The sequence below is a fragment of the Aythya fuligula genome, chromosome 5, assembly GCF_009819795.1.
Source record: "Aythya fuligula isolate bAytFul2 chromosome 5, bAytFul2.pri, whole genome shotgun sequence".
NCBI classification, from domain to species: domain Eukaryota; kingdom Metazoa; phylum Chordata; class Aves; order Anseriformes; family Anatidae; genus Aythya; species Aythya fuligula.
This window is the reverse complement of record NC_045563.1, coordinates 8,513,927-8,534,848: the sequence shown is the minus strand read 5'-3', so window position 1 is coordinate 8,534,848 and position 20,922 is coordinate 8,513,927. Positions and strand designations below refer to the sequence as shown.

At 37.5% G+C, this 20,922-nt stretch overlaps 1 protein-coding gene across 1 annotated transcript in view; it reads right to left on the bottom strand.

Moving 5' to 3' along the window:
- Positions 1-20,922, bottom strand: part of JAG2 (jagged canonical Notch ligand 2) — a 68,184-nt gene that overhangs the window by 9,993 nt on the left and 37,269 nt on the right. The window contains exons 6-20 of the mRNA XM_032188785.1: positions 15,223-15,353; positions 14,715-14,834; positions 12,337-12,450; positions 11,673-11,786; positions 10,989-11,102; positions 10,448-10,494; positions 10,009-10,182; positions 7,559-7,709; positions 7,129-7,293; positions 6,531-6,644; positions 5,102-5,215; positions 4,604-4,717; positions 3,986-4,102; positions 3,017-3,044; positions 1,921-2,006 (exon numbers count right to left, since the gene is read on the bottom strand). Coding sequence (XP_032044676.1) covers positions 1,921-2,006; positions 3,017-3,044; positions 3,986-4,102; positions 4,604-4,717; positions 5,102-5,215; positions 6,531-6,644; positions 7,129-7,293; positions 7,559-7,709; positions 10,009-10,182; positions 10,448-10,494; positions 10,989-11,102; positions 11,673-11,786; positions 12,337-12,450; positions 14,715-14,834; positions 15,223-15,353 — 1,703 coding nt within the window. The remainder of the gene's footprint in view (positions 1-1,920; positions 2,007-3,016; positions 3,045-3,985; positions 4,103-4,603; positions 4,718-5,101; positions 5,216-6,530; positions 6,645-7,128; positions 7,294-7,558; positions 7,710-10,008; positions 10,183-10,447; positions 10,495-10,988; positions 11,103-11,672; positions 11,787-12,336; positions 12,451-14,714; positions 14,835-15,222; positions 15,354-20,922) is intronic.

Genomic DNA, 20,922 nt, shown 5'->3' with positions numbered 1-20,922 from the left:
ATTTCCTGAAGATCTCCAGGGATGGTGACTCAACCATTTCCTTGGGCAGCATGTTCCAACACTGCACAACCCTTTCAGTAAAGGAATTTCTCTTCTCCTAATATCCAAACCTAACTTCCCCCGACACAATTTGAGGCCACTTCCCTTAATCTCATCACTTGATGCTTGGGAGAAGAGCCCGACCCCCACCTTACTATTGCCTCCTTTAAGTAACTGCATAGCACAATTTGCACCCACCCCCAACTCCTTTTCTCTAGGAGAAATAACCTCAGATCCCTCAGCCACTTCTCCTAGGACTTGTGAAGCAAGAAGCATTGCCCGTTCAGATGCACAAAGTATTTGTCATCCTGGATAAGTGAATAACACTAATTTATGCAAAAGTCTACCAATAGAAGTAAAAAAACCAACCTGCCAATTTGCAAGCTACAGCCAGCTGCTTCAGTTTTGACCTTAACTGTTCTCTCCCAAGACACATATCAAAAGTTTAATAGATTCATTTAGGCTGGAAAACACCCAACCATCAACTAACACTACAAGTCCACCACCAAACCACATCTCTAAGCACCATGCCCACGTGTCTCAAGTATCTCCATGGAAGGTGACTTCACTGCTTCCCTGGACAGCTAGTTCCAATGCCTAACCCCCTCTTGAAATCCCACAGAAAAATTATTTAAACACTAATTCTTAGCTGATACAGGCTATCAGCTCATCTTCTGTGTTTACAGGACTAGAGTTAGTCTCATTACCACCACAATTGCTTTCTGTTACCTGTATAGACAACAGAAACAACAACACATAAATGAACATGAGCCAAAGAGCTTTTGGTTCTATTCTAGCTCCCTTCAGAACCACTCCATGACAAAGTACCAGCAAAATTCAGAAGCATCTAAACTACAGCGTTTGATTACTCCTTCCTCCTCTATTCAAGCTATGTTAAAGACTATCTAAATGGCTGTTAATTCTTACTGTTATCAGCATCCCATAATAGGTATTTGTTAGAGCTACTTCCTTTGTTTACAACTTTCTAAACAAGGAAAAAGCAGTCAGCAACCCCATTACAAATACACAGCATTTGTCTTTGACTACAAGTAGTCCTCTCTGCATTTCACATCTGGAAAAAGGACAGTTCAACATCCCTGAGTGTCTGCATGTAATTATACATACATAATTATCTGCCCTCTCTGGTTCTACATCCAGAGATCGCTAACTACAGTAGATGTAATAGCCTCAAAGTCCAATCTACCCAAAGTAAAATTATATAAAAATAGAGTAAATATATTTAAATCAAAATAGTAGTATTCAGAAGTATTTAATTAAAAACACAAAAAGACATACACACATCCACAACATTTAAATGTAGTCTTCAAGTCCTTTGTTTCCTCCTGTTTTTCAGCCTCTAGTGAAAATTGCCATGTAACAGGTTAGTTTTATAGCTTTGAAAGAGCCTTTATCGTATTTCTTGCAAAATGCTGTGCTCCACTACCTGTATTCATGTGCTCCTCATATTTTGTTTTCATTTGAGATATCCAAGTGGATTTTAGTTTCTAATTTTTTAGTTTCTAATGTTAAATGGTACACTTAATGCGTTATCTTTAATGATGAATTGCTTATCAAGAAAAATACTAGATCATAATAAACTCCTATAAAACCAACACTCCAGACCCTTCAGAAATGCCTGACAAAAAGCAGCGACAAAGTACAATTTAAGCCAAGTCACTTTGGTTGCATTTAATGAAATAAAGAAAGGAACAGGAACTGCCATTGTTTGCAAGGCGAGTACCAGTGCCTGACTGACCCAGTTGACTTCTTTATTTGGAATTCAGCTGACCTAATGCAAAGAGGATTTAAGGGTTCTTTCTGATTTGTGTGCTGGAATGGTGCAACCTTTCAGGTCATTATTCATATAGGTACTTTACTTACTAATTCTGCAGTCAGGACCAGCAAATCCAGGTGCGCATTCGCATCGAAACCAATTCACACCATCAACACAGATACCTCCGTTGTAACTGTAAAAAAAAAAAACACATAACTACACCAGTTGTTCTCAGGCTACATTCACAAGTCTAAAGATGAACGAAAAACATAGGTTCCTCACACTGCCTGTTCAAATGCAAATTTCTATCGTCTTTATTCATGGGACTTTCTCACTATTCAAAGAATTACAAAGTCCCTAATTCATAATACTAGTCTAGACTCAAGCTATTGTTTCAGTGGTCTCTAATTAAAGCTTTAATTAAACCTGCTGCTGCTGTTCAGGGGAACAACTTATTTCATCATTTGAAAAAGCATACTGTTAGATAAAACTGCTTTGTAAGTTACCTGTTGAACCAACAACATCTACAAAAGCATGCATGGGGAAGAACATCAACAGATCTCAAGGAGATAAAGCAGCCCTAAAAAGCTAATACAGAGCCAGAACTTCTGGAATTTATTTGAAATGCAATAACCCCTACTGAATGCATCAGAGGTTGACAACAGGGAAAGATAAGGTAGATAGTTTGCTTAATCCACGTGTCAGTATTTTTCCTCTTAAGCCATAAACAAACTTCTATGTTTAACACTCCTAATATATCTCCCCCCCCAAAATTACTATTTTAAAAACTCATTTATACAGAGTATTTGATCTAACTGTAAGTTTTTTTTATATTTGTCTAAAACTATTTGCTGCAGATTAACAAGTTTTGATTATTTTTCAATTCTTATTCTAAAACTCAGTTGTAGATACTTGAGATGTTATCAAGTCTGATTCATTTCACACTATAGTAAGTCACCAGTCAGTTCTGGCATGAAAACTACACTGAAATACTTTGTTCATATATGAATCAGCTCAAGATCATTCTGTGGTCTTTGCTGTTGTGAAGAAATAGATAAGGCACAACTAAGAACTGTTTTAAGACTTACAAAGGCTGGCTTCAATTATTTTAGGGCAGAATTTGTTCTAATCTAGAATAGAAATCCATATTACTGTGCTGTCTTATTTTCACAATAGGTATAGAATTGTAATTCTCACACTTACCATGGATGAGGGTTGCAGTCATTGGTATCTATAAAAAAGAAAATAGACTAACATCAGACTAACATAACTGACATTTTCTAGCATACAATATTATAATTTAAAAGACAATGAAAGCAAAAAGTTCAAAAAGATTCCTTCTACACACACGCTTGCAAAAAAAGTTCAATTAGACCTAAGAGACTTAAGAAATACCTTACATTTTCATTTTAGTCATAAAGTCTTACAATTTCTGCATATTCAACACCATGGACTGGTAAGTAGAATGATGGCAACGTAACAGGAATAAAACACATTATTGCAGTAGTAGTTCCTAGCTCAAACAGCCTCTAAAAGCTTTTTAAAGGATTCTTATTACTTTAGCAATTCATACATATGTATGCAACAGTCAGATTTCTTAAGCAAATCTTTCACATTATAAATAATTCCGAATTATTTGTTAGCAGTTACACTGGTACTGTAACCTTTAAAACAGCTCATTAGGGCATACATCAGTACAACAGCAATTTCAGGGTAAACTTAAAGTGAAAACAGATCTCAGATGTAGACTTCTTCTGTTATGCCTTGAAACAAAAAAGAAGAGCTGCAAGCTTTGTTCCACCTAACTAATTCATTGTGTTGACAAGTCAAAGCAATTAATAACTATCCTCAAAGAAAGTAGCTGTATATGATGGAATATGCACCACCACCTTACTTTCCAGATACTTTTCATTATTAAATATACAGAGCAAAACAATCCCAGAGATAGTTGATCCCGAAGATTATTTTTCTCTAAGAGGCTGGATGTCATATTTTGGCAGAGAATAGTGGCAAAAAGAAACACGGCAAATTCTTCATTCATTAGTCAAGCATCATATTTACTGTGAGTGATTCAGATATTTTGGCAGCTAAACATAATAAACTTGCTTTGTTTCAGTTAACAACTCTGCTAGACACTCTGAGTATCACAGAGCAAAGAAGAAAAAGCCTTACTCTGTGTGCATGTACGTCCTTCCCATCCTTCTTTGCAGATGCAAGAAAAGGAGTCTCCGCTGCCAACACATGTTCCACCATTCATACAAGGGTTTGGAATACAACTGCTGTTTTTAGCTTTGAAAACAGAAAAGGTATCTACTTAGCACAACAAATATATCCGTCATCTGGATATATCGAGATCACTAACCTGAATAGCACTTATGTCAGCACTGCAAGACTTACAAGAAGGTGAAAAGATTCTAAGAAGAGCCACATGCACAGTCATCTCTTACCTACCTTCACAATCACAAATCAAATGCTTAATTGAATCAAGATAAATTATCTATTTTTCCCCCATGTAAGGTAAGCATTCCTCAAACACTGCTAAATTCCTACTCTGGTAGTATCCCACATCAGCTGGGATACACAGCCTGCACAGGATGTGAACACTGGTTGGTGCTTATGACTAGAAATTTTTCTAGAAAAGGGAATAAACTACCCTGAACTCAGTCATGATCCAACTGGAAAGGCATTGACAGTCAACTAGAATACAGCTTTCCCCATTTACGAAATGATTAAGTATTATTTAAGTTGTTCTCTGCTTCTGCCTTTGTCCATTGACAATTTAGAGCTTACCAATGTTGCAAGTGCTTCCAATCCATTCTGGAGGACACGAACAGCGGAATGTATCTCCATCGTCATAGCACGTTCCACCATTGCTACAAGTATTTGCATCACATTGGTACTCACCTACATGTTTACAATAAAAACAATTAAAAATAATCAAGTCCAGGCTAATGGAAATTAGAAGGCCAGGTATTTTTTACTCACAAGTTTACTTTTTTTTTTTTTAGAGAGACTTTACATTTAAATGCAACGGTACTAGAAATGCATAGTTCTACTTGCTGTATTAGAGTAAGCAAGCCAAAAATAGTGGAATCTAAGGGCCTCTCTTAAGACTATTCCACTACAGTTTGTGAAAGAATAGGTTCTTTAAAGATTCCATTTTGTTGCTGGGAAACTGGAAGAGGTAATGAAAATACGACTATTATTTCACTGAGATTGTTTTAAGTTTCAGGAACTCTAGTCTCATGCAAAGAAAGAAAACTAAAGATCAAAGAAAAGAACACTTACGTGAATGGCAAGTTTTGCCTTTCCAGTCATTCTTACATTCACAATAGAAGTCATTTACCAAATCAATGCATCGGCCACCATTATGACATGGGTTAGGAGAACAGTCATTGAAATCTAGAAAGAGTTATTCAAATTAGCTGATCTAGCCTAGCCAGGGCCATGACAAAGAACACAAAATGTTTCTTTATAAAGGAAATAATCTGCATAGCATTTATGAAAACAGCATTCCTAATTGTTAAGCAGTTATCTTTATATAAGCAAGGAAAATCTATTTTTAATAAACACGAATTACAAAACACTTTGACAACTTAAGACAAAAGTATCTTTTAGAAATCAGCAGTATGACTAAGTAGAGAGCCACCATAGTTTCTTTTTCCAGCAAATGTCTGCATTTTGAACTTCAGAACTTTCTACTATGCAACTTAAGAGTAGAAACCACAATATCCTGAAAAGAAGCCCTAACTCAGGCCATCCACAAGACAAGGCTCGCTTCTCCATGTGTACATGTATATACACACAAATATACAGAAGTTCTAGAGAGAATGCTTTCTACTCAAGACAAGTTTCAATACTTAAAACAATTATTCCAAAACAACCTTCAACTAAACCACACAAATTCTTGAAAGTGATAGCTATCAAAAGCTTCTCAGCCTTTATTTCACATCTGAATTGACAGACATCCTGTAGTAAGTCTCAACAAATCCTTGTCCTCGTGTTTTAGGAAGGAACTTCATTCAGAGTAGATATCACATTTAATAAAGAATCAGCTGCAGTTTCCTCTGAGTTAACAACCATAAACTTGATCTAGTACACTTCATTAGCCAAAGCCCAAGAAGTCTCAGCCAAGGTAACAAGAGTAAAGGCCTGCTCCCACTGAGCCCAGAATACAAAGCACTTAAGTTGCAATATTCATCGAGTAAAACTTCAGACTTCAGCAGTTCTTTTCTTACCAAAGGACTAGAATGTTAGATTTGTGATTCCTTCAGTAAGGTGGAAGCACGTTATAACTTACACAGGTTTAAAGCTAAAAAGCTTTCCAAGTTTGGAAACTGATGCATATTAATTGATTTGATAAAGGACAGACTTATGTACATTAAGTACACTAAGAGGCAAATATGCTTATAGCAATAAGAGGAATGAGTCTTTTTTAGCATGCTCTCTATTCACTTTTGCTTCTCCTCAGAAGAACTTTTTTTCTCCTGAGGTACGTCCCATGCTATAACCAAAGCATCAGATTATAGTTACATCAAAAGAACAGAATCTTTTAGAGCTGCTGCTATAAAATCTTGAAAATGCTTCACCAAACAACACTGAGTAGGCTGTTACCATAGAACAGAGAAACTACTGCAGGATTAGCTATATCCTAAATGTCACTAATTGTTACAACATAACTGTAGTATTTAGCAGGGGAATGCATAGCAATACTCACTTGTGTCACACAACTCTCCTTCCCAGCCACTTGAGCAGAAACACCTAAATGAATCAACTTCATCGATGCACGTCCCACCATTCTTGCAAGGTTTCCCAAGACAATCATTGATGTCTATGACAAAGAGTCAACAATTATTGCTCAAGACTTTCTTCATACACAAAAACAAACTAGGTTGAATGATTTCTAGGCATTTTCTAAGAAAAAAACGCTATTCTCCATTTTGACATGCACAAGAACAGCTCATAGCATCTGTTTTCAAGCCTGGTAAAAATTCTAGATGTGTTCTCTCTCTCACGTATCAAGACAAACCAGAGCATTAAGTTCCCCTGGAAAAAAAACGTTCAAAAATACCTAAGTAGTAGGTACAGACACATTCGCATTAAGACCAGTTTTCATTCACAGAGGAAAGCACAAACCACTACAAAAGACAGTTTTTTACCAGAAGAGATTGGACTTGAAGCAATACACTGGAAACAACACTCTGCAACTCTTAAAATCCTCACGTTTTACTTTATGTTGTAGAGCTTCAAAGCAAAAACAAACTTTAAGGAGGTTTAGATCAAAAACATATATTTTAAAAGAAACTCCCACTTACTTTCATGACAGTATATTCCAGTAAAACCTCTTTCACAGGCACAGGTAAAATTCCCTCCTGGCTGACTAATACACCGTCCATGAGGCCCACAAACATTAGATGAAATGAAACGGATTCCTTCTTGGGTAGTATTAGTGAAGACTTCTATTGTGCAGCTGTCTATTACTAAGAAAGAGAAGTACACCATCAGACCATAAGAATCCATATCACTTTAAGTTATCCAAAAATTAAGACCTTAAGACCAGTTAACTTTTAAAAACAATTATGTTACTTCTCTACCGCTTTATAACCGAGCACTGCTACAAGCACTTTCTTCTCACTATTTCACCAGGTCCATGTACAATAAAATAATTCTGCATTATGCTATTCTCAGAAATACTACTTTTCTATGTACCACCATTAAGACAAATTTCTGGACAGGAGCAGGTACCTTTACAAGAATTGTTCTTGCAGTGGTCCTTGAGATGAGAACAATTCTTTCCATCATAGTCATCAGGGCAGGCACAATAATAATCTCCTCCCAGATCATAGCATTTAGCCCCATTCTGGCAAGGGTTAGGTTCACAGAAGTCAATATCCATCTGTAAGAGAGACCAGTTAGCAGCAGCAGCTGCATTTCCCAGAAATAAACAGCTTTAAGTATGTTGCTGGAGACAGATGAAGTTGATTTACAGAGAACCTCAAGTTTATGGATTTTCTACACTGCATATACAGAAGGAAACTTCAGTTGTTTTTTTTTTTTTTTTTTCCAACTTTAATGAAGGGCTTTTACAAAGGGCTTCTGATTCTCCAATTAAAGATATCCCTTTGCATGAGGCTGAATAAGCATATTCACAATAACTTAGCAAAGAATGTGTCATTAAGAGATCGCAGTGTGACTACTCTAGATCATTATCCATCATTTCTCTGCCCTTCACACCCACATGCTATGTGCTGTAACTCAAGTTAGATAGCAGCTCACTTAACTTGCCTCTACAAGAGGCTTAAAATGCACAGCACCTTCCAAAAATGTATTCTCTAGAGCAATTCAGTTTCCCTCCCACCTTAACTAACACATAATTTGTTATTGAACCACACAACTTTGAAGAAACCTCTGGAGATAGCTACTCCCACCTCCTGTGCAAAAAGCCTCTTGTTAGACTAAGTTGGCCAGGGCCTTATCCTTACAAATATCTAGCATGCTGATTTGCACACAGAAATGCAAGGTGCATTTTGAACACTTCTTAGAATTTGCTTTTTGAACTTAACACTAAACCCAGTGTTCATAACATAACCTTTAACAGACTCATCCTTTTAGAAAAACAATTCTGCTTCTACATCTTAGACTGCCACAGAAGACCACCACTGGTCACACCCCAAACTAGCTTTTGAGGCTGCATTGATGACTGAGACTATATTGTTATATCAGTTTCTTTCCCCCAAACTGTTCTTACAGACTGCACTCCTGCCCTCGAGTCAGTCTTTTCCTCTTCACATCTTGTGAGAAAGGAAAACTCAATCTTACAGAAGTCTGATCAAGTCCCATAGCGTATTTGGCCACTCTCTTTCTTTTCAACTGCAGAGTTTTTTTTTTAAAAATTCAAACCTAAATAAAACAGAAGGAACCCCAGATGTCTAAGCATTAATTCAGCACAGCATGTACAATTCCAGCTGCCATTGAGAGATTTTCAGCCAGCTATTTAGCAGACTCATATAAAACATTTAAAGCAGACTATAAAAATAGGAGATCTGAGAATCTTTCTCAGACCTAACTATCATACATTTCCATTTGTTTCCTTCCATTAGTATAAATTTCCCCTTCCCAATGCAAGTCAGTAGCTGGTACTTTAGCATCTGGAATCAATGGTAGATATTTCCTGCAGCACACACGGCAAGAAGCCAACTCTTCCTCTATTATTTGAACAGATCTACTAAAACTTTAATTACATATTATGGTATGAACCAGCAAGAAGTAGAGCACCCAAGATACAATCCTTACGTAGAAAAGGCATGAGTTATTAGGTACTACACCAGTTTTATTAAACTGGTCAGTATCTGTAACCCTTTTTAATTTTGAATAAAAGGAAGACAGTACAGATACATTACAATAAACATTCTTCAGCATGTAGCAGAAATCACTCCAATGTCCTCCATTAAAAATTCTGGAAGAAATCCAACAAGCTTCTAATACAATGCTTTCAGTAGATTCTGTCTTCCAACTACGCTTATTTGTTTTTTTAGGAAAGCCAGAAAGTACATACTTGGGCAATATAATTTCATATTGAGAAAAAAAACTAGCATCCTCCCTAGGAAGAAGTAGATCTTCATTATCATTAAGTATTTTCATTAGGAGTTATCAACAGCATTCAGTATTTAAGATCTGAGTACTTAACGTGTAATAGCACTGCACATTCCCACAGCGATGTAGAACTGGAAGATCTGAGAGCCAATACTTATGTATCTACCTGCCTGTGGTTACTCCTGCCAACAGTAATAGGATCACTTGAAAAGTACATCAGCTTTATACTTCAGAGTTAGTAGGACAAAGGTCTAAACCATTTAATGTAACAAGAGGACACAGCTCCTGAAGATTTGAAAGTTTCTAAAAGCATTTCAAGCTTAAGGAATACTTACAGCTTTAAAACAAAGGAATACTTACAGTTTTAAAACATTTAGGAGATTCAACACCTATATGCACCAATTTAGTTTATCAAGCTGCACCTTCAAGTTTCATAAGCACTGTGACAGCACTGAACAAGTTTGCTTATTGAGAGTGTCAAGTATCACCTATATCACACAGTAACACCTTAGGCCTTGCATTACTCTTATTTAAACCTGGAGTTACGTTTCTTTCAATTCAATCCATGGAGACTACTGCAGTAGTGTCACCACTGGCCTCACCTCACAGAAGACTCCCGAGAAGCCCTGTGCACACAGGCAAGTGAACCCATTCACTAGGTCTTTGCAGCGGCCTCCGTTTTGGCATGGATTGCTTTCACACTCATTTGTTTCTGTCTCACAGTTTTTTCCTGTGAAACCACGAGGGCATAAGCAATGGTAACCATTCACTTCATCCTACAAGGAGGAGAAATGAACAAGAAGTGGGAAGACTTGTTTATTGATAAAACTTACACAGAAGAATTCAAGTTGTTTCCACATTCTGAATTTGTGAACAGCATTAACACCACAAAAATCATTTTGTTAAAATTTTGTGGACAGAGTCTGCAAGCTTTCAACGTATCTTACCTTGCAGCCTCATTTAGCCCATCTACAGTTGGAACTACAGAATAACTAGTCAGAACAAAATTTATTTTCAACATGGTATGTAATCAAAAGTTACCTTACAAGTCCCTCCATGTTGACATTGTCCATGACAGTCATTAATATCTATGGATAAAATAAGCAAGGTATTAGAATTTATAAGACTAAGCCCTAAAATAGAAGTCTAGAATAAAAAAGCAGAACAAATTATTTTCAAAAAATGTTTAAATGTAAAGCAAGGACGCTCGACATCTTAAGATAGTCTTATTTTAAAGAATTTAGAATTCTGTAATAGAAGTTAAATCAACCGGTATCAGCTAATCTCATATCTAAAGTTTCAGCTAAAAAGTATTCTAAAGTGAACATGATATTCAGAATCAGGGGTGAGTAGTCTTGCTCTAGGAAGACAATTAGAGTTACATAAATTTAGATTTGTTTAGAAAACACCTGTTACATTTCTAGATCTAATGGTACTTTCAATTTACTTCATTAGAAGTTAAGAAAATCCAGACAACGATTATTTTCCCCTTGTGTAAGTATCTATTCTATTATTATTAGGCCTCATTTAAAAAGAGAATGAAACATCCTATATACAACATAAATACTAAAGAAATACTAACTGATATGACAATTTACTCCTGTCCATCCTGGAATGCAGTCACAGTAATATCCACCAATGAGATTTTTGCAAGAGTAAGCATTAACACAGGGTTTTCCCTCACACTCATTAGCATCTGTGAAAGAAGATAAAAGAAAGAAGAGAATAAAGAACAAACCCAGAAACAGATTACCGCAGCACCAAGCAGTTTCCATGCAATCCAAGCATCAGCAGCTCATCTTAAATACGCTGATAGGGCACTAAAGCTATTTACATACCCTAGGTTTTTAATGCACGCTCATCTATAATAGCACATGCATGTTATCTTACTTTTCCCTTTGCCTAAACTCAAAAAAGTAACATGTTAGTCAGGGCAAATTCCATCCTTGCCTCCATAAGCTGGCATAAGCACTTTCTGCCACCATTAAGTAGGAGCTACCATCACCAATGCTGTATTTGGAGACAGAGAAGTTATTGGGCATTCTAGAACTATTATAAACAAGCTTAATCTGGGATTTTTATAGTTACAGGTTCACTTGAAACTTTTTTGTTGTTGTTGTTTGTTTTTAAAGACCTAAAGAAGATCTAAGATATCAATAACAGCACACATCTTCGGTGCTTATTTCAATAACAATCATATCAGAAACAGAGCTGCTCATTATTTAATACTCTTCAGTGGCCTTCAGTATAGAAGGTAGTTACTTACCTAGTTGACACGTCGCTCCAATCCACTGTTGTGGACATATACACTCAAATGCATTAATACCATCAATACAGGTCCCTCCTTGAGCACAAGGGTTAGATGCGCATTCATCAATATCTGTGAAGTCAGAGCATGCCTTCCATTACTTGGTTTAAAATTCGGCTTAACTTGGGTTTAAGTTATTTTGCAAGGGGAGTGGGGATGGTGTACAAAAGCTTGGGAAGAGACTAACAGCTCCGACCTAATTTTTTACTTGAACTTATCTTACTTTAAGAAGATGAGAATCTTTCATGTCCATGTTTATATATCATAAAATGAATCCATTTTATTTTGCTTTAGTCTAGCTAAACAATTAGAAGTTGTCCTAGAACCTTTGGCAACACAGCATTTCTCCACATACATCTAAAAAAATCTACAAGTCCGTAATATGATCTAGCAATGCTTTTGCTAACTTGCACTTCTAAACTGCAACAAATACATATTGATTTTAATAGTGCAGGCCACACAGTACTTTTAATCTTTACTGAGTCTCCCAATGCACAGCTGTTAAAAGCCAGGTGAGGCAAAAGGCTACCACCAAATTCCATACCTGCAGAGCACAATTACTAAGCAAGCTTCATCAGCCCTTCCAACCCAAGGGGTCAGCCACCAGTAAATGCATACCCACCAATAGCACATGTTGGTCCACTCCACCCCGATGGGCAGTGACACTTGAAGCCTGATGAAATTTCATGACAAATTCCACCATTAGCACAGGGATTAGATACACAAGCATGCTCCGCTGGGAAGAAAGGGAAAAAAAATATTGCTAAATACTCTTCCAATATCAAACAGGGAACTTACATGTTTCAAAAGTAAAGTTTGGAGCCTTCGTCTCCCACATACAGAAAGACTGACAGATTTACAGAATGAGACTTGAACATGATTTTACTGAGGGTACATCGTATTTTAAGACTTAGAAAGCCTAAGGGTAGACAGGTCACCCATACCTCTATATCAAGCAGCTGGAGAATTCCCCATTAATCTACTGCTTCCAGCCACATACTTCTTTCTTTCTCCAGAGTGCTTCAGCACCTTCTTTTTTTTTTTTTTTTTAAAAAGCTTCAGTGAGGCAAAACAGATATGTTGCATGCAAGTCTGAACAGTAGTTTAAGTATCAAAAGGTCTGTTTAGCTTCATTCTAATATCTTTCATTGGAAACTGCAAAGAAGAGAGCTACTTGCTCTCTGTAGGCCATGCTGCCTGCTGTTACTTCACGTAGGGCTGCCTAACACTTGCAGAAGCTGCAGCAAGTATCAATCGAGTTGAGAAAAGACAAGTATGCTATCACCTGATACTAATTCCTCTCAGAAGCCAAAGAAAAGCTTTTGGAAAGTAGAAAGTAATCCTTTTTTAGGTGAGACTTTCTTATTTTGATAGTAGTTATGTTTTAAGAAGGCCTTTTTTTTGGTGTATTATCTAACTCAAAATGAATTCATTTTGTCTTGGCTGTTACATACTAGTGCCTAAAACAACTCATAATCCAATCTACTGCTAATAATTAGTATAGAACTTGTGAAATGTATCCCCACTTTATCACCACCCCCTCATCCAGAGAGCCAAGTTTCTTCTCTACAGCTTTCAGGGCAAGCTAAGACAGTATTTCATCTATCTTAGCCAAAAATTTGCAGTGTGTTCCACCAGCTGAATCAAAATTCACATCTTGATAGCATCACAAATATCACATAGCAGTTTGAAGAAGTTCAAATAAGATCTATATCCTGAGAAATGTGAAAGCCTTCTGTGAATTTAGTGAATTTAAAACCCAAACAGGTTAAGTGGAAGAAAAATTGTGTTCTTCCCATCTACACTAGTAATTAACAATAAAATTCACATGAGAAAACTAATACCGCATTTTAAAAATAAAAAATAAAGGATTTAACAATCCATTGCAGCAAGAAAAATGTCACTGTAGAACATCCAACTGAATACTGCGAGTGGACAAAAAGACCACCCAAGATTTTTCATTCTTCTCCAAACATGAAACCTTTGAGTAAAATTAGAAATATAAAGTTACAGTATTGCACACTTGTCCCTTTATCCAATCAAATACAGAGAAATCAAAGAAAAGTCTCCAAATATCAGAACAGTCTACAGCACATAAAAATGTTGGGTTTTGCATGGAACACACACACAGGTGTGCATGAAAAAAGACAATGAGCTATCTTTGTAGCATCATGAGACAGGATGCAGTTTCACATTGGCAAAGTATCTGTTGGATTGTAGTCAAGAAGGCAGGCTTCATCAGAAGTACAGTTGAAATGTTTAAATTTGTTCTCCCACTTTGGCAGTGGATACAGGGAAGACACTTATCCATTCGTTTAGACTATGCTCAAGGTGACTCTACAGAAGGGCTCAAGCATATTTCCACAGTGGTTAACAACTGCATTGCTAATCCAAGTGTCAGAATTCTTTTAACATGGGACATGTAATATGAAGTTTCAGTTAATCAAAAATCACAGTCAACACATTCAGATAACTAAAAATTTGGCCAAAAACCCCACCAGACCATCGTTAAAACTGAAATGCCTATGACTACTACTTCCCTCAGTCTGCAACTTGTATAAGATGCAGGTTTGCAAGCAAGTCAAAAGACAAGAAAAATGTAGCAAGAAGGCAAGTGACAGAAAAAAAAAATACACGTCTAACCCATGTTCAGAAGACCACAGATCAATTTCATGTTTGGATTAAGTGAAGAAGCCAAGGGGAAGGAAACATTCTGGGTCTTTTTTAAATCCAACAGACACCATGGCAGAATTTGTCATTTCCAGCGGGCTTTTTTATTTTTGAATAGCCAGACAAAGACAAGATAGAGTTGGCATACAAGTTGCATGCCCTCATATTCCACATATCCCCCTTTGGAAATAAAGCTAATTTTTGGAAGAGACCTCAGTCTCTCCACTCCACAAAAAGCACAACAATGAACATAAAAGAATACCATCAGGCTGACTAGAGCATAGCTCTGAATAAAAACTGTTTCAGAACACGTGCAATATCCAGAATTACCAATTTCGCAGTTCTTTCCAGAGTAACCATCTGGGCAAGCACAGCGATATTCATCTGGTTCAGTATTCATGCAGGTTCCACCGTTCAGGCAGGGATGGTGATTTCCACAATAATTCAGATCTGGACAGAGAAAAGCATCAATTAATAGGGTGACATAGATCTCAATATTATCATTTTAGTCCCTAGTCAGGTGTACGGATGCCCTTCTAGCTTGAATATCATTCACCCATATCAGCCCCATATTCCATTAGCTAGGCTGTCAGTTCATCACTAACAGGGAAGGATGAGCAGAAGAGAACTGCATAAGTTAGAGGAGTCCAGATCATTCCAAGACTTTTGTCTTGAGCTTCCTATACTTACAACGCTTAGGTAACATCTGCCATAAAAGAATTAGGGACAGAAACACTCAGGTTGTGGCACACTAGCAGGAAAGAAATGGTTAATGAGTTATCAGTTAATCATGCAACTTTACTTTTTTTTTTTTTTTTTGTAAATTAATGTTAAGTACCTTTGTTACAGAGCAGGCCACCCCAGTTGGTTTCACAATTACACTGCCATGGTTCATTACAGCTCCCATGAGCACAGCCTGGGTAGCGGACACACTCATCACAGAACTGTCCTTGCCAACCATAATGACACCTAAGATGTAAGTTCACATGTTAAAAGTTAGCAACATGATGCTTAATTATCAGCATTACAGGTATTTAGAACGCTACACTTACCATCCTCAAAAACAAGATCAGCTGTTGAATGCACAACAGATCATTTAATTTCTGCCATTTAGAAGGTACGTACTAGTCCTGTTGAAAACCTTTACTGGAACTCATCTTGCTCAACCACATTACACACCATGGCAACAAACCACAGCAGGCACTATGCGTGCTGAGAGCTACACATAGATCTGTATGTCCTTTCACAGGAATCCCATGTTCTGCGTCATCTCACACTGGGATAGAACCAGTGATCAGCGTATAAAGAAGGATACAACTACTTCTCAAAAAGCAGACTGCAGGCTTACTGAACCGCATTAGATTATGTTGTCTGTAGCAGTGCCCAGAATTATGCTAACAAAGCAACTGTTTATACTACAGGGTAAGTATTAAAAGCCTAGGTCTTTTAAAAAAAATCAGGCTTTTTTTTTCCCCCCAAGTATGTTTCACACACATTCTAACCAAACAGAAATAGTAAGTTCACTCTGTTGGGTTAAAAGAAATATTTCTGCCTGTTCATAAAAAAGTATTTCTTATAAACAGTTCAAGAGCTATATTAGCAACAAAAAGATGCATAAAAACACTTTGAATGGGAGCTGGGCACACGCATGCCAGTGGAGATATGCCTGTCAGGGGAAAAGCATTAGAAACCTTTTTTCTTAAAAATAGCTCACCTATTACCACCATGCCTTGAGAACCATAAAAAGCAGACAAGTTCTTACGTCTTTTGGGAATAAGGAAGGAAAAGAGGAATAACTAAGTCTTGCTTCCTTGTGAATCATTCCACCATTTCAGTAAGCAGTATCAATCCCCAGAGGGATAGACCAGACTCTGCTGACAGCAGATTAAATTTCTGCTATTTACATAGGCAGAAGGAATCCCACTGCAGATCTTTGCAAGACAATTATTTTATTGCATAAACCTCTAGAACTACTTTGAATTCTCACTCCTGACATCTCCTCCTCATTCACAACCCCAGAGTTGCAGGATCCATACAGGACAGCCTCAATCATCCATGCAGTCCAGAGGCAGCTGATTGCCTCTTTACATTAAGCTGTCAGGAGAACATGCCTGGAAAACACACATACTTTAGAAGCGGTTTTCTTCTGTTGTATTAGCAGTAAGAGGAAACAAATACTGCTCCTGCTAAATTTGATCTCTTCCTTCCTTCTCAGGGACAGAAACGTCTTTTCAGGGGCTGGTAATAAACAATAAAAAAAAGCACTAACTCACTTTACTGGCCCCAGCCCAAATCTGCATCCATGCCAAACCTGGCACTACTGCCAGTGATTCACCATGACTATCCCAGCCTGAGCCAACTCCCCACCCACATGTAACAAGCATTTTCAAGGGCTGAAAGTCTGCATCACACAGCAGATAATCATAATAACTCCATTTGTTTTCTATACCCAATAGATAACATTTCTTTGTTTAACACTGCACTGAAGATTAGGAGCACAAAGAAAAATAGAGCCACCTTCTTCAAACTTGAGAGCATTTTAAACACCTCCTTGAATTTGCAGGTATGTTTGACTCAACATTAGAATTGGTTCATCAGGAAAGGATTGCTGCTTTTTCATGATATTCAACATGAAGAATATGAAGTTTGCTGTTGAAGTTACCACCGAGCCCGAGGGAAATCATTTCTACAGGCTGAAGGCAGTCCAATCAAAGGAACACAATGTTTACAAGTCAAAAGGTTACTATGTGGTAAGCTGATCAGCCTTCGGTTTACAAGGAAGAATAAATTAGGATTTCCTCTTGAACAGGAAGTCTGGTCGCATCCTACATTAGCAGGTGCTAGAACAGCTTTAATTTCACTTCCTTCTAATAAGATAACGTTTAATAAACCTCATCTCACTCAAAGCAAGATGGGATCAATAAAACAAAACCAATACAGAAGTGGGCACACTGCAATATGAGATAAAGATCAAAGTCAAAACACAGCAGAGAAATAGAAGCACAAAAGGTACAGATGTAAAAGTAACAATATCTATCAAAAAACAGAATTCCTTGTCAAGTAATGACCACTTGTATTAAAAAAAAAAAAAAAAAAAGGAAACTACTAGCACAGCTAATGGCAGGCTGAAGTTACCTCTTCCGCAGCCATCCACCGGTCCCTCTCCCATCCCCTACCCCTGTTGAGAGTAACTTGTTGTAAGCTTATGCAATCCTATATTTTACACGTCTGAATAGATAATAAAGCCAAATTTAGAGAACTTAAAGATCCCCATTGTACAACGGACAAAGAAAATCCTTACTGGAATCAAGATTCTACTTCCTTCGTCCTTCCCCTCTGCTGACTTCATCTGCTCCAACTCCTCTCCACAACCAAACACAAAACAAAATCAGAGACTGCTTACTTAATCTTAGCCTTTGCTGGCCATTAGCAGTACAAAAGCAGCTACCATAAATAGACTGCTACAGTTTAGTTACTTCCTGATGGAAGGCTGAAGCACAGGCATCTGCTCCCAGACCAAAGCCTTCCTTCAGGTCAGGATTAGCACGGAGTGCAACAGGAATAAGAGAAGAGTTGCTAGTCATCTTGAAACTGAGAACTTGCAGAAAAGATCCTGATAATTCTACAAATGTGCTTCATGGCTTCCATTTTCCTTAAATGAATGTCTGGTGGCAACAGAAAACAAGAATTTAAGTACAAGGCTGGGGACAGGGAGGTGGCAGAAGCTAACATTAGCAAGGCTTTGAGATAACATTTCAGTCTTCAGATTAGACGAACTGCAACTGCACAGGAAAAAGCAGTTTTTCTTGACAATTAGATAAAGCCACAGTAATTCAACTCATAGTATATGCTTAGTTAAAAATAAGCAAGTGGGGCTTCAAATAGCTAAATTCCAGGATGAAGAAGGATCTTCTACAGTGCTTGTAAAGCAGTAAAAATTTATTATCAAGAAATCCCACAAAAACACCTGTCACTATGCACAGTTCAATGATGTGTACTCATAGGCTAAGAAAAATATATATTTTTTTTCCCTGGGGCTGTTAAGAAGCGAAACTGGTAAAATAGTAATCCCATAAAATAGGAATTGTCCTTACAGAAATACGCTTGTTCTATGTTCTTCTAAAACACTTATAATTAAGGAAAGAACTGATACTGGTCCTTCTCTGAAGACATCTGTGTTAATTATACAGTGAGAGCTAGAGCATTGAAATTGAGCATTTCTGAATCAGATGCCACAAGGTGTTCAAAAGATTCCATATTGCTGTATGCAAGCCAGCATTAACAGTATTTATGAGCAACCTGGTCTAATCAGACCTACTTTGGGCAGAAGGTGGGATTAGAGGACTCCAGAGGTTCTTTCTGCTCTCCACAGTTCCATGATAATCCTCCAAGGGCAGTTACAGAAGTGATATGGAAAGGTGAAGCGATGTACCCAGACCTTGCAAGTCCAAAAAACAGTCCCTCAGCACCTTGTATGATTCAACTCTTTATCCAAAAAGAAGTCTGTTAAGTACCAAGAAGCCACAGTGCTCTCAACAGCCAACTTTATTTGTTCAGCTGTTTTACACCACCTTGGTGCATGGCCTGTTCTCCTAGTTCAATCATTTCTATTATTTGAGAGTCTTGAACTTCCTGCATGATGTTCACTTGAAAAATTGCATATCCAAGGTTTCATTCAATCACTAACCTACTCCAGTTAACCTTTTAAAAAAAGCTTGTGATACTTAAGAGGATACCTAAATAAATTCTGTTCTACATCTAGCTACGGGGAGCTTAGTTGGCAACTGATGTGTAAGTAGACCTACACCACCAACAGCACAAAAAGAAATCAAAACTACTTCTGAAGTCTAGGTCAAAGTACATAGCCCAAAAATAATAATAAATCCTCGGGAGGATATCCACAAAGTGGTACAAGCCTTTAATTACCATCTTACCGGTATCTTGCATATCCTATAAACATAGGAGGAAAAATCATTGTGACGTGATTTACACGTGTTATTTTTTTTTTAAAGCAGGCTTTTTGCAGGGAGCTTCTCCCACACAGATTTTAGAATCTGTGGCCAAAAACTGAACACAGGAAAATGAAGCAAAACAGTGACATTAAGAACAGAAGCAAAACGCATCATTTGGGGTGGGGGAAAAATAACCCTCTTAAATGGAAAACCACTGAATTTTCTGATGACGTGAACAGGATGGTGTTGCATAGGCCAGAACAATAGCTTTATATTAGTTATTTACTTAAAATAACTATAAGAAAGTCTGTTTAATGCTTCAAGAGACCGTTGCATAGCATGGAGCAATATGGTCTGTTAGATGATCCTACAACTATGAGCATCCAGATTCGGTATTATAGCTAGTACGGTACTCACTAGGATTTGGTAACATCACAGAAATGCATTCTCCCCCTTTCCTACTTTTGAAATAGACATGATAGCAGTTCTGTGACTCAGAAAAGATGCTCATTAGTATACTCAAATCCTTCAGTTACCCAAAAGCTCGACTACTTTTACTCTCATTCCCAGAGCTCTTATTGGATGAAAAATGCAAACCTTACAAACTTGTTTCTCCTATAATAAAACCACTGAAAGCTAACATTCTTGCTCCAATACCTTACTTAGTTTTGTGAAGATGATGGAGAGGATGGTTCAACATTGTTTACCCGGAACACATGGGGAAGGCTGCTCAGTCAACTTGCAGTAAGTGGATCTAAGGGTGTGTCTACATTTGTGCTAGTTCCTATCACGAACATACTTTTCAGTGAACTGCCTGATCATTCCTGTTGATGGTGTGTTGGTTCACATCAGAGCTGTTTTGGAACAAAGGAACTGGATTCCTTTCAGGTTAAGCTAAGGTAACGTAAGACAGAGTATGCCAGGAGCACACCTCATGTCTTCCAGCTGCAAACATGCATTCAGTCCACTGGAACAGAGTAGAGTTAGCCTAAAAGCAAAACTGATGTGGTTTTAGCATGGATATCAGGTTCTCAACAATAAAGCTTTTAATCTACTGTTCTAATTTGTCTGCACCACCTACTACCAGATAGGTTAAGATTGTACATGTTCATATTCCCTGCTCTCACTTGCGTTCTACTGGCAAGTAGTACCCAGAATATATTCTGTGCCTTTCTATCCACTACCCATTTAATGCACAGTGCAGAATGTGCCTCAGTTCCTTGACCAATTAAGACAAAAATTAATTCCATACTTTGTTTCTAACTTAATATGCCTTTTTTTTTTTTTTTTTTTTTTTAAATATTTGCCAGCACCCCCAGGAAGCTTACCACTAGGACACGAGATGTGTAGTACAATCATACTGGTTATGGTAACAGGCATTTATATGATGAGAGCAGCAACAGTAATAATTTCGCAAACCCTTTGAAACTGGAAACCAAGATAAAGTATCTTGGTGTGAAAGAGGAGATGGGAGCAGATGTTCAGGTACCAAGCCCACTCCTGCAGGAACAAGCAACAGCCACCAGCACTTTAAGGATCACAGTCAGTCCAACACTGCAGAAACTGAAAAGGTCAGACGGTGTGGC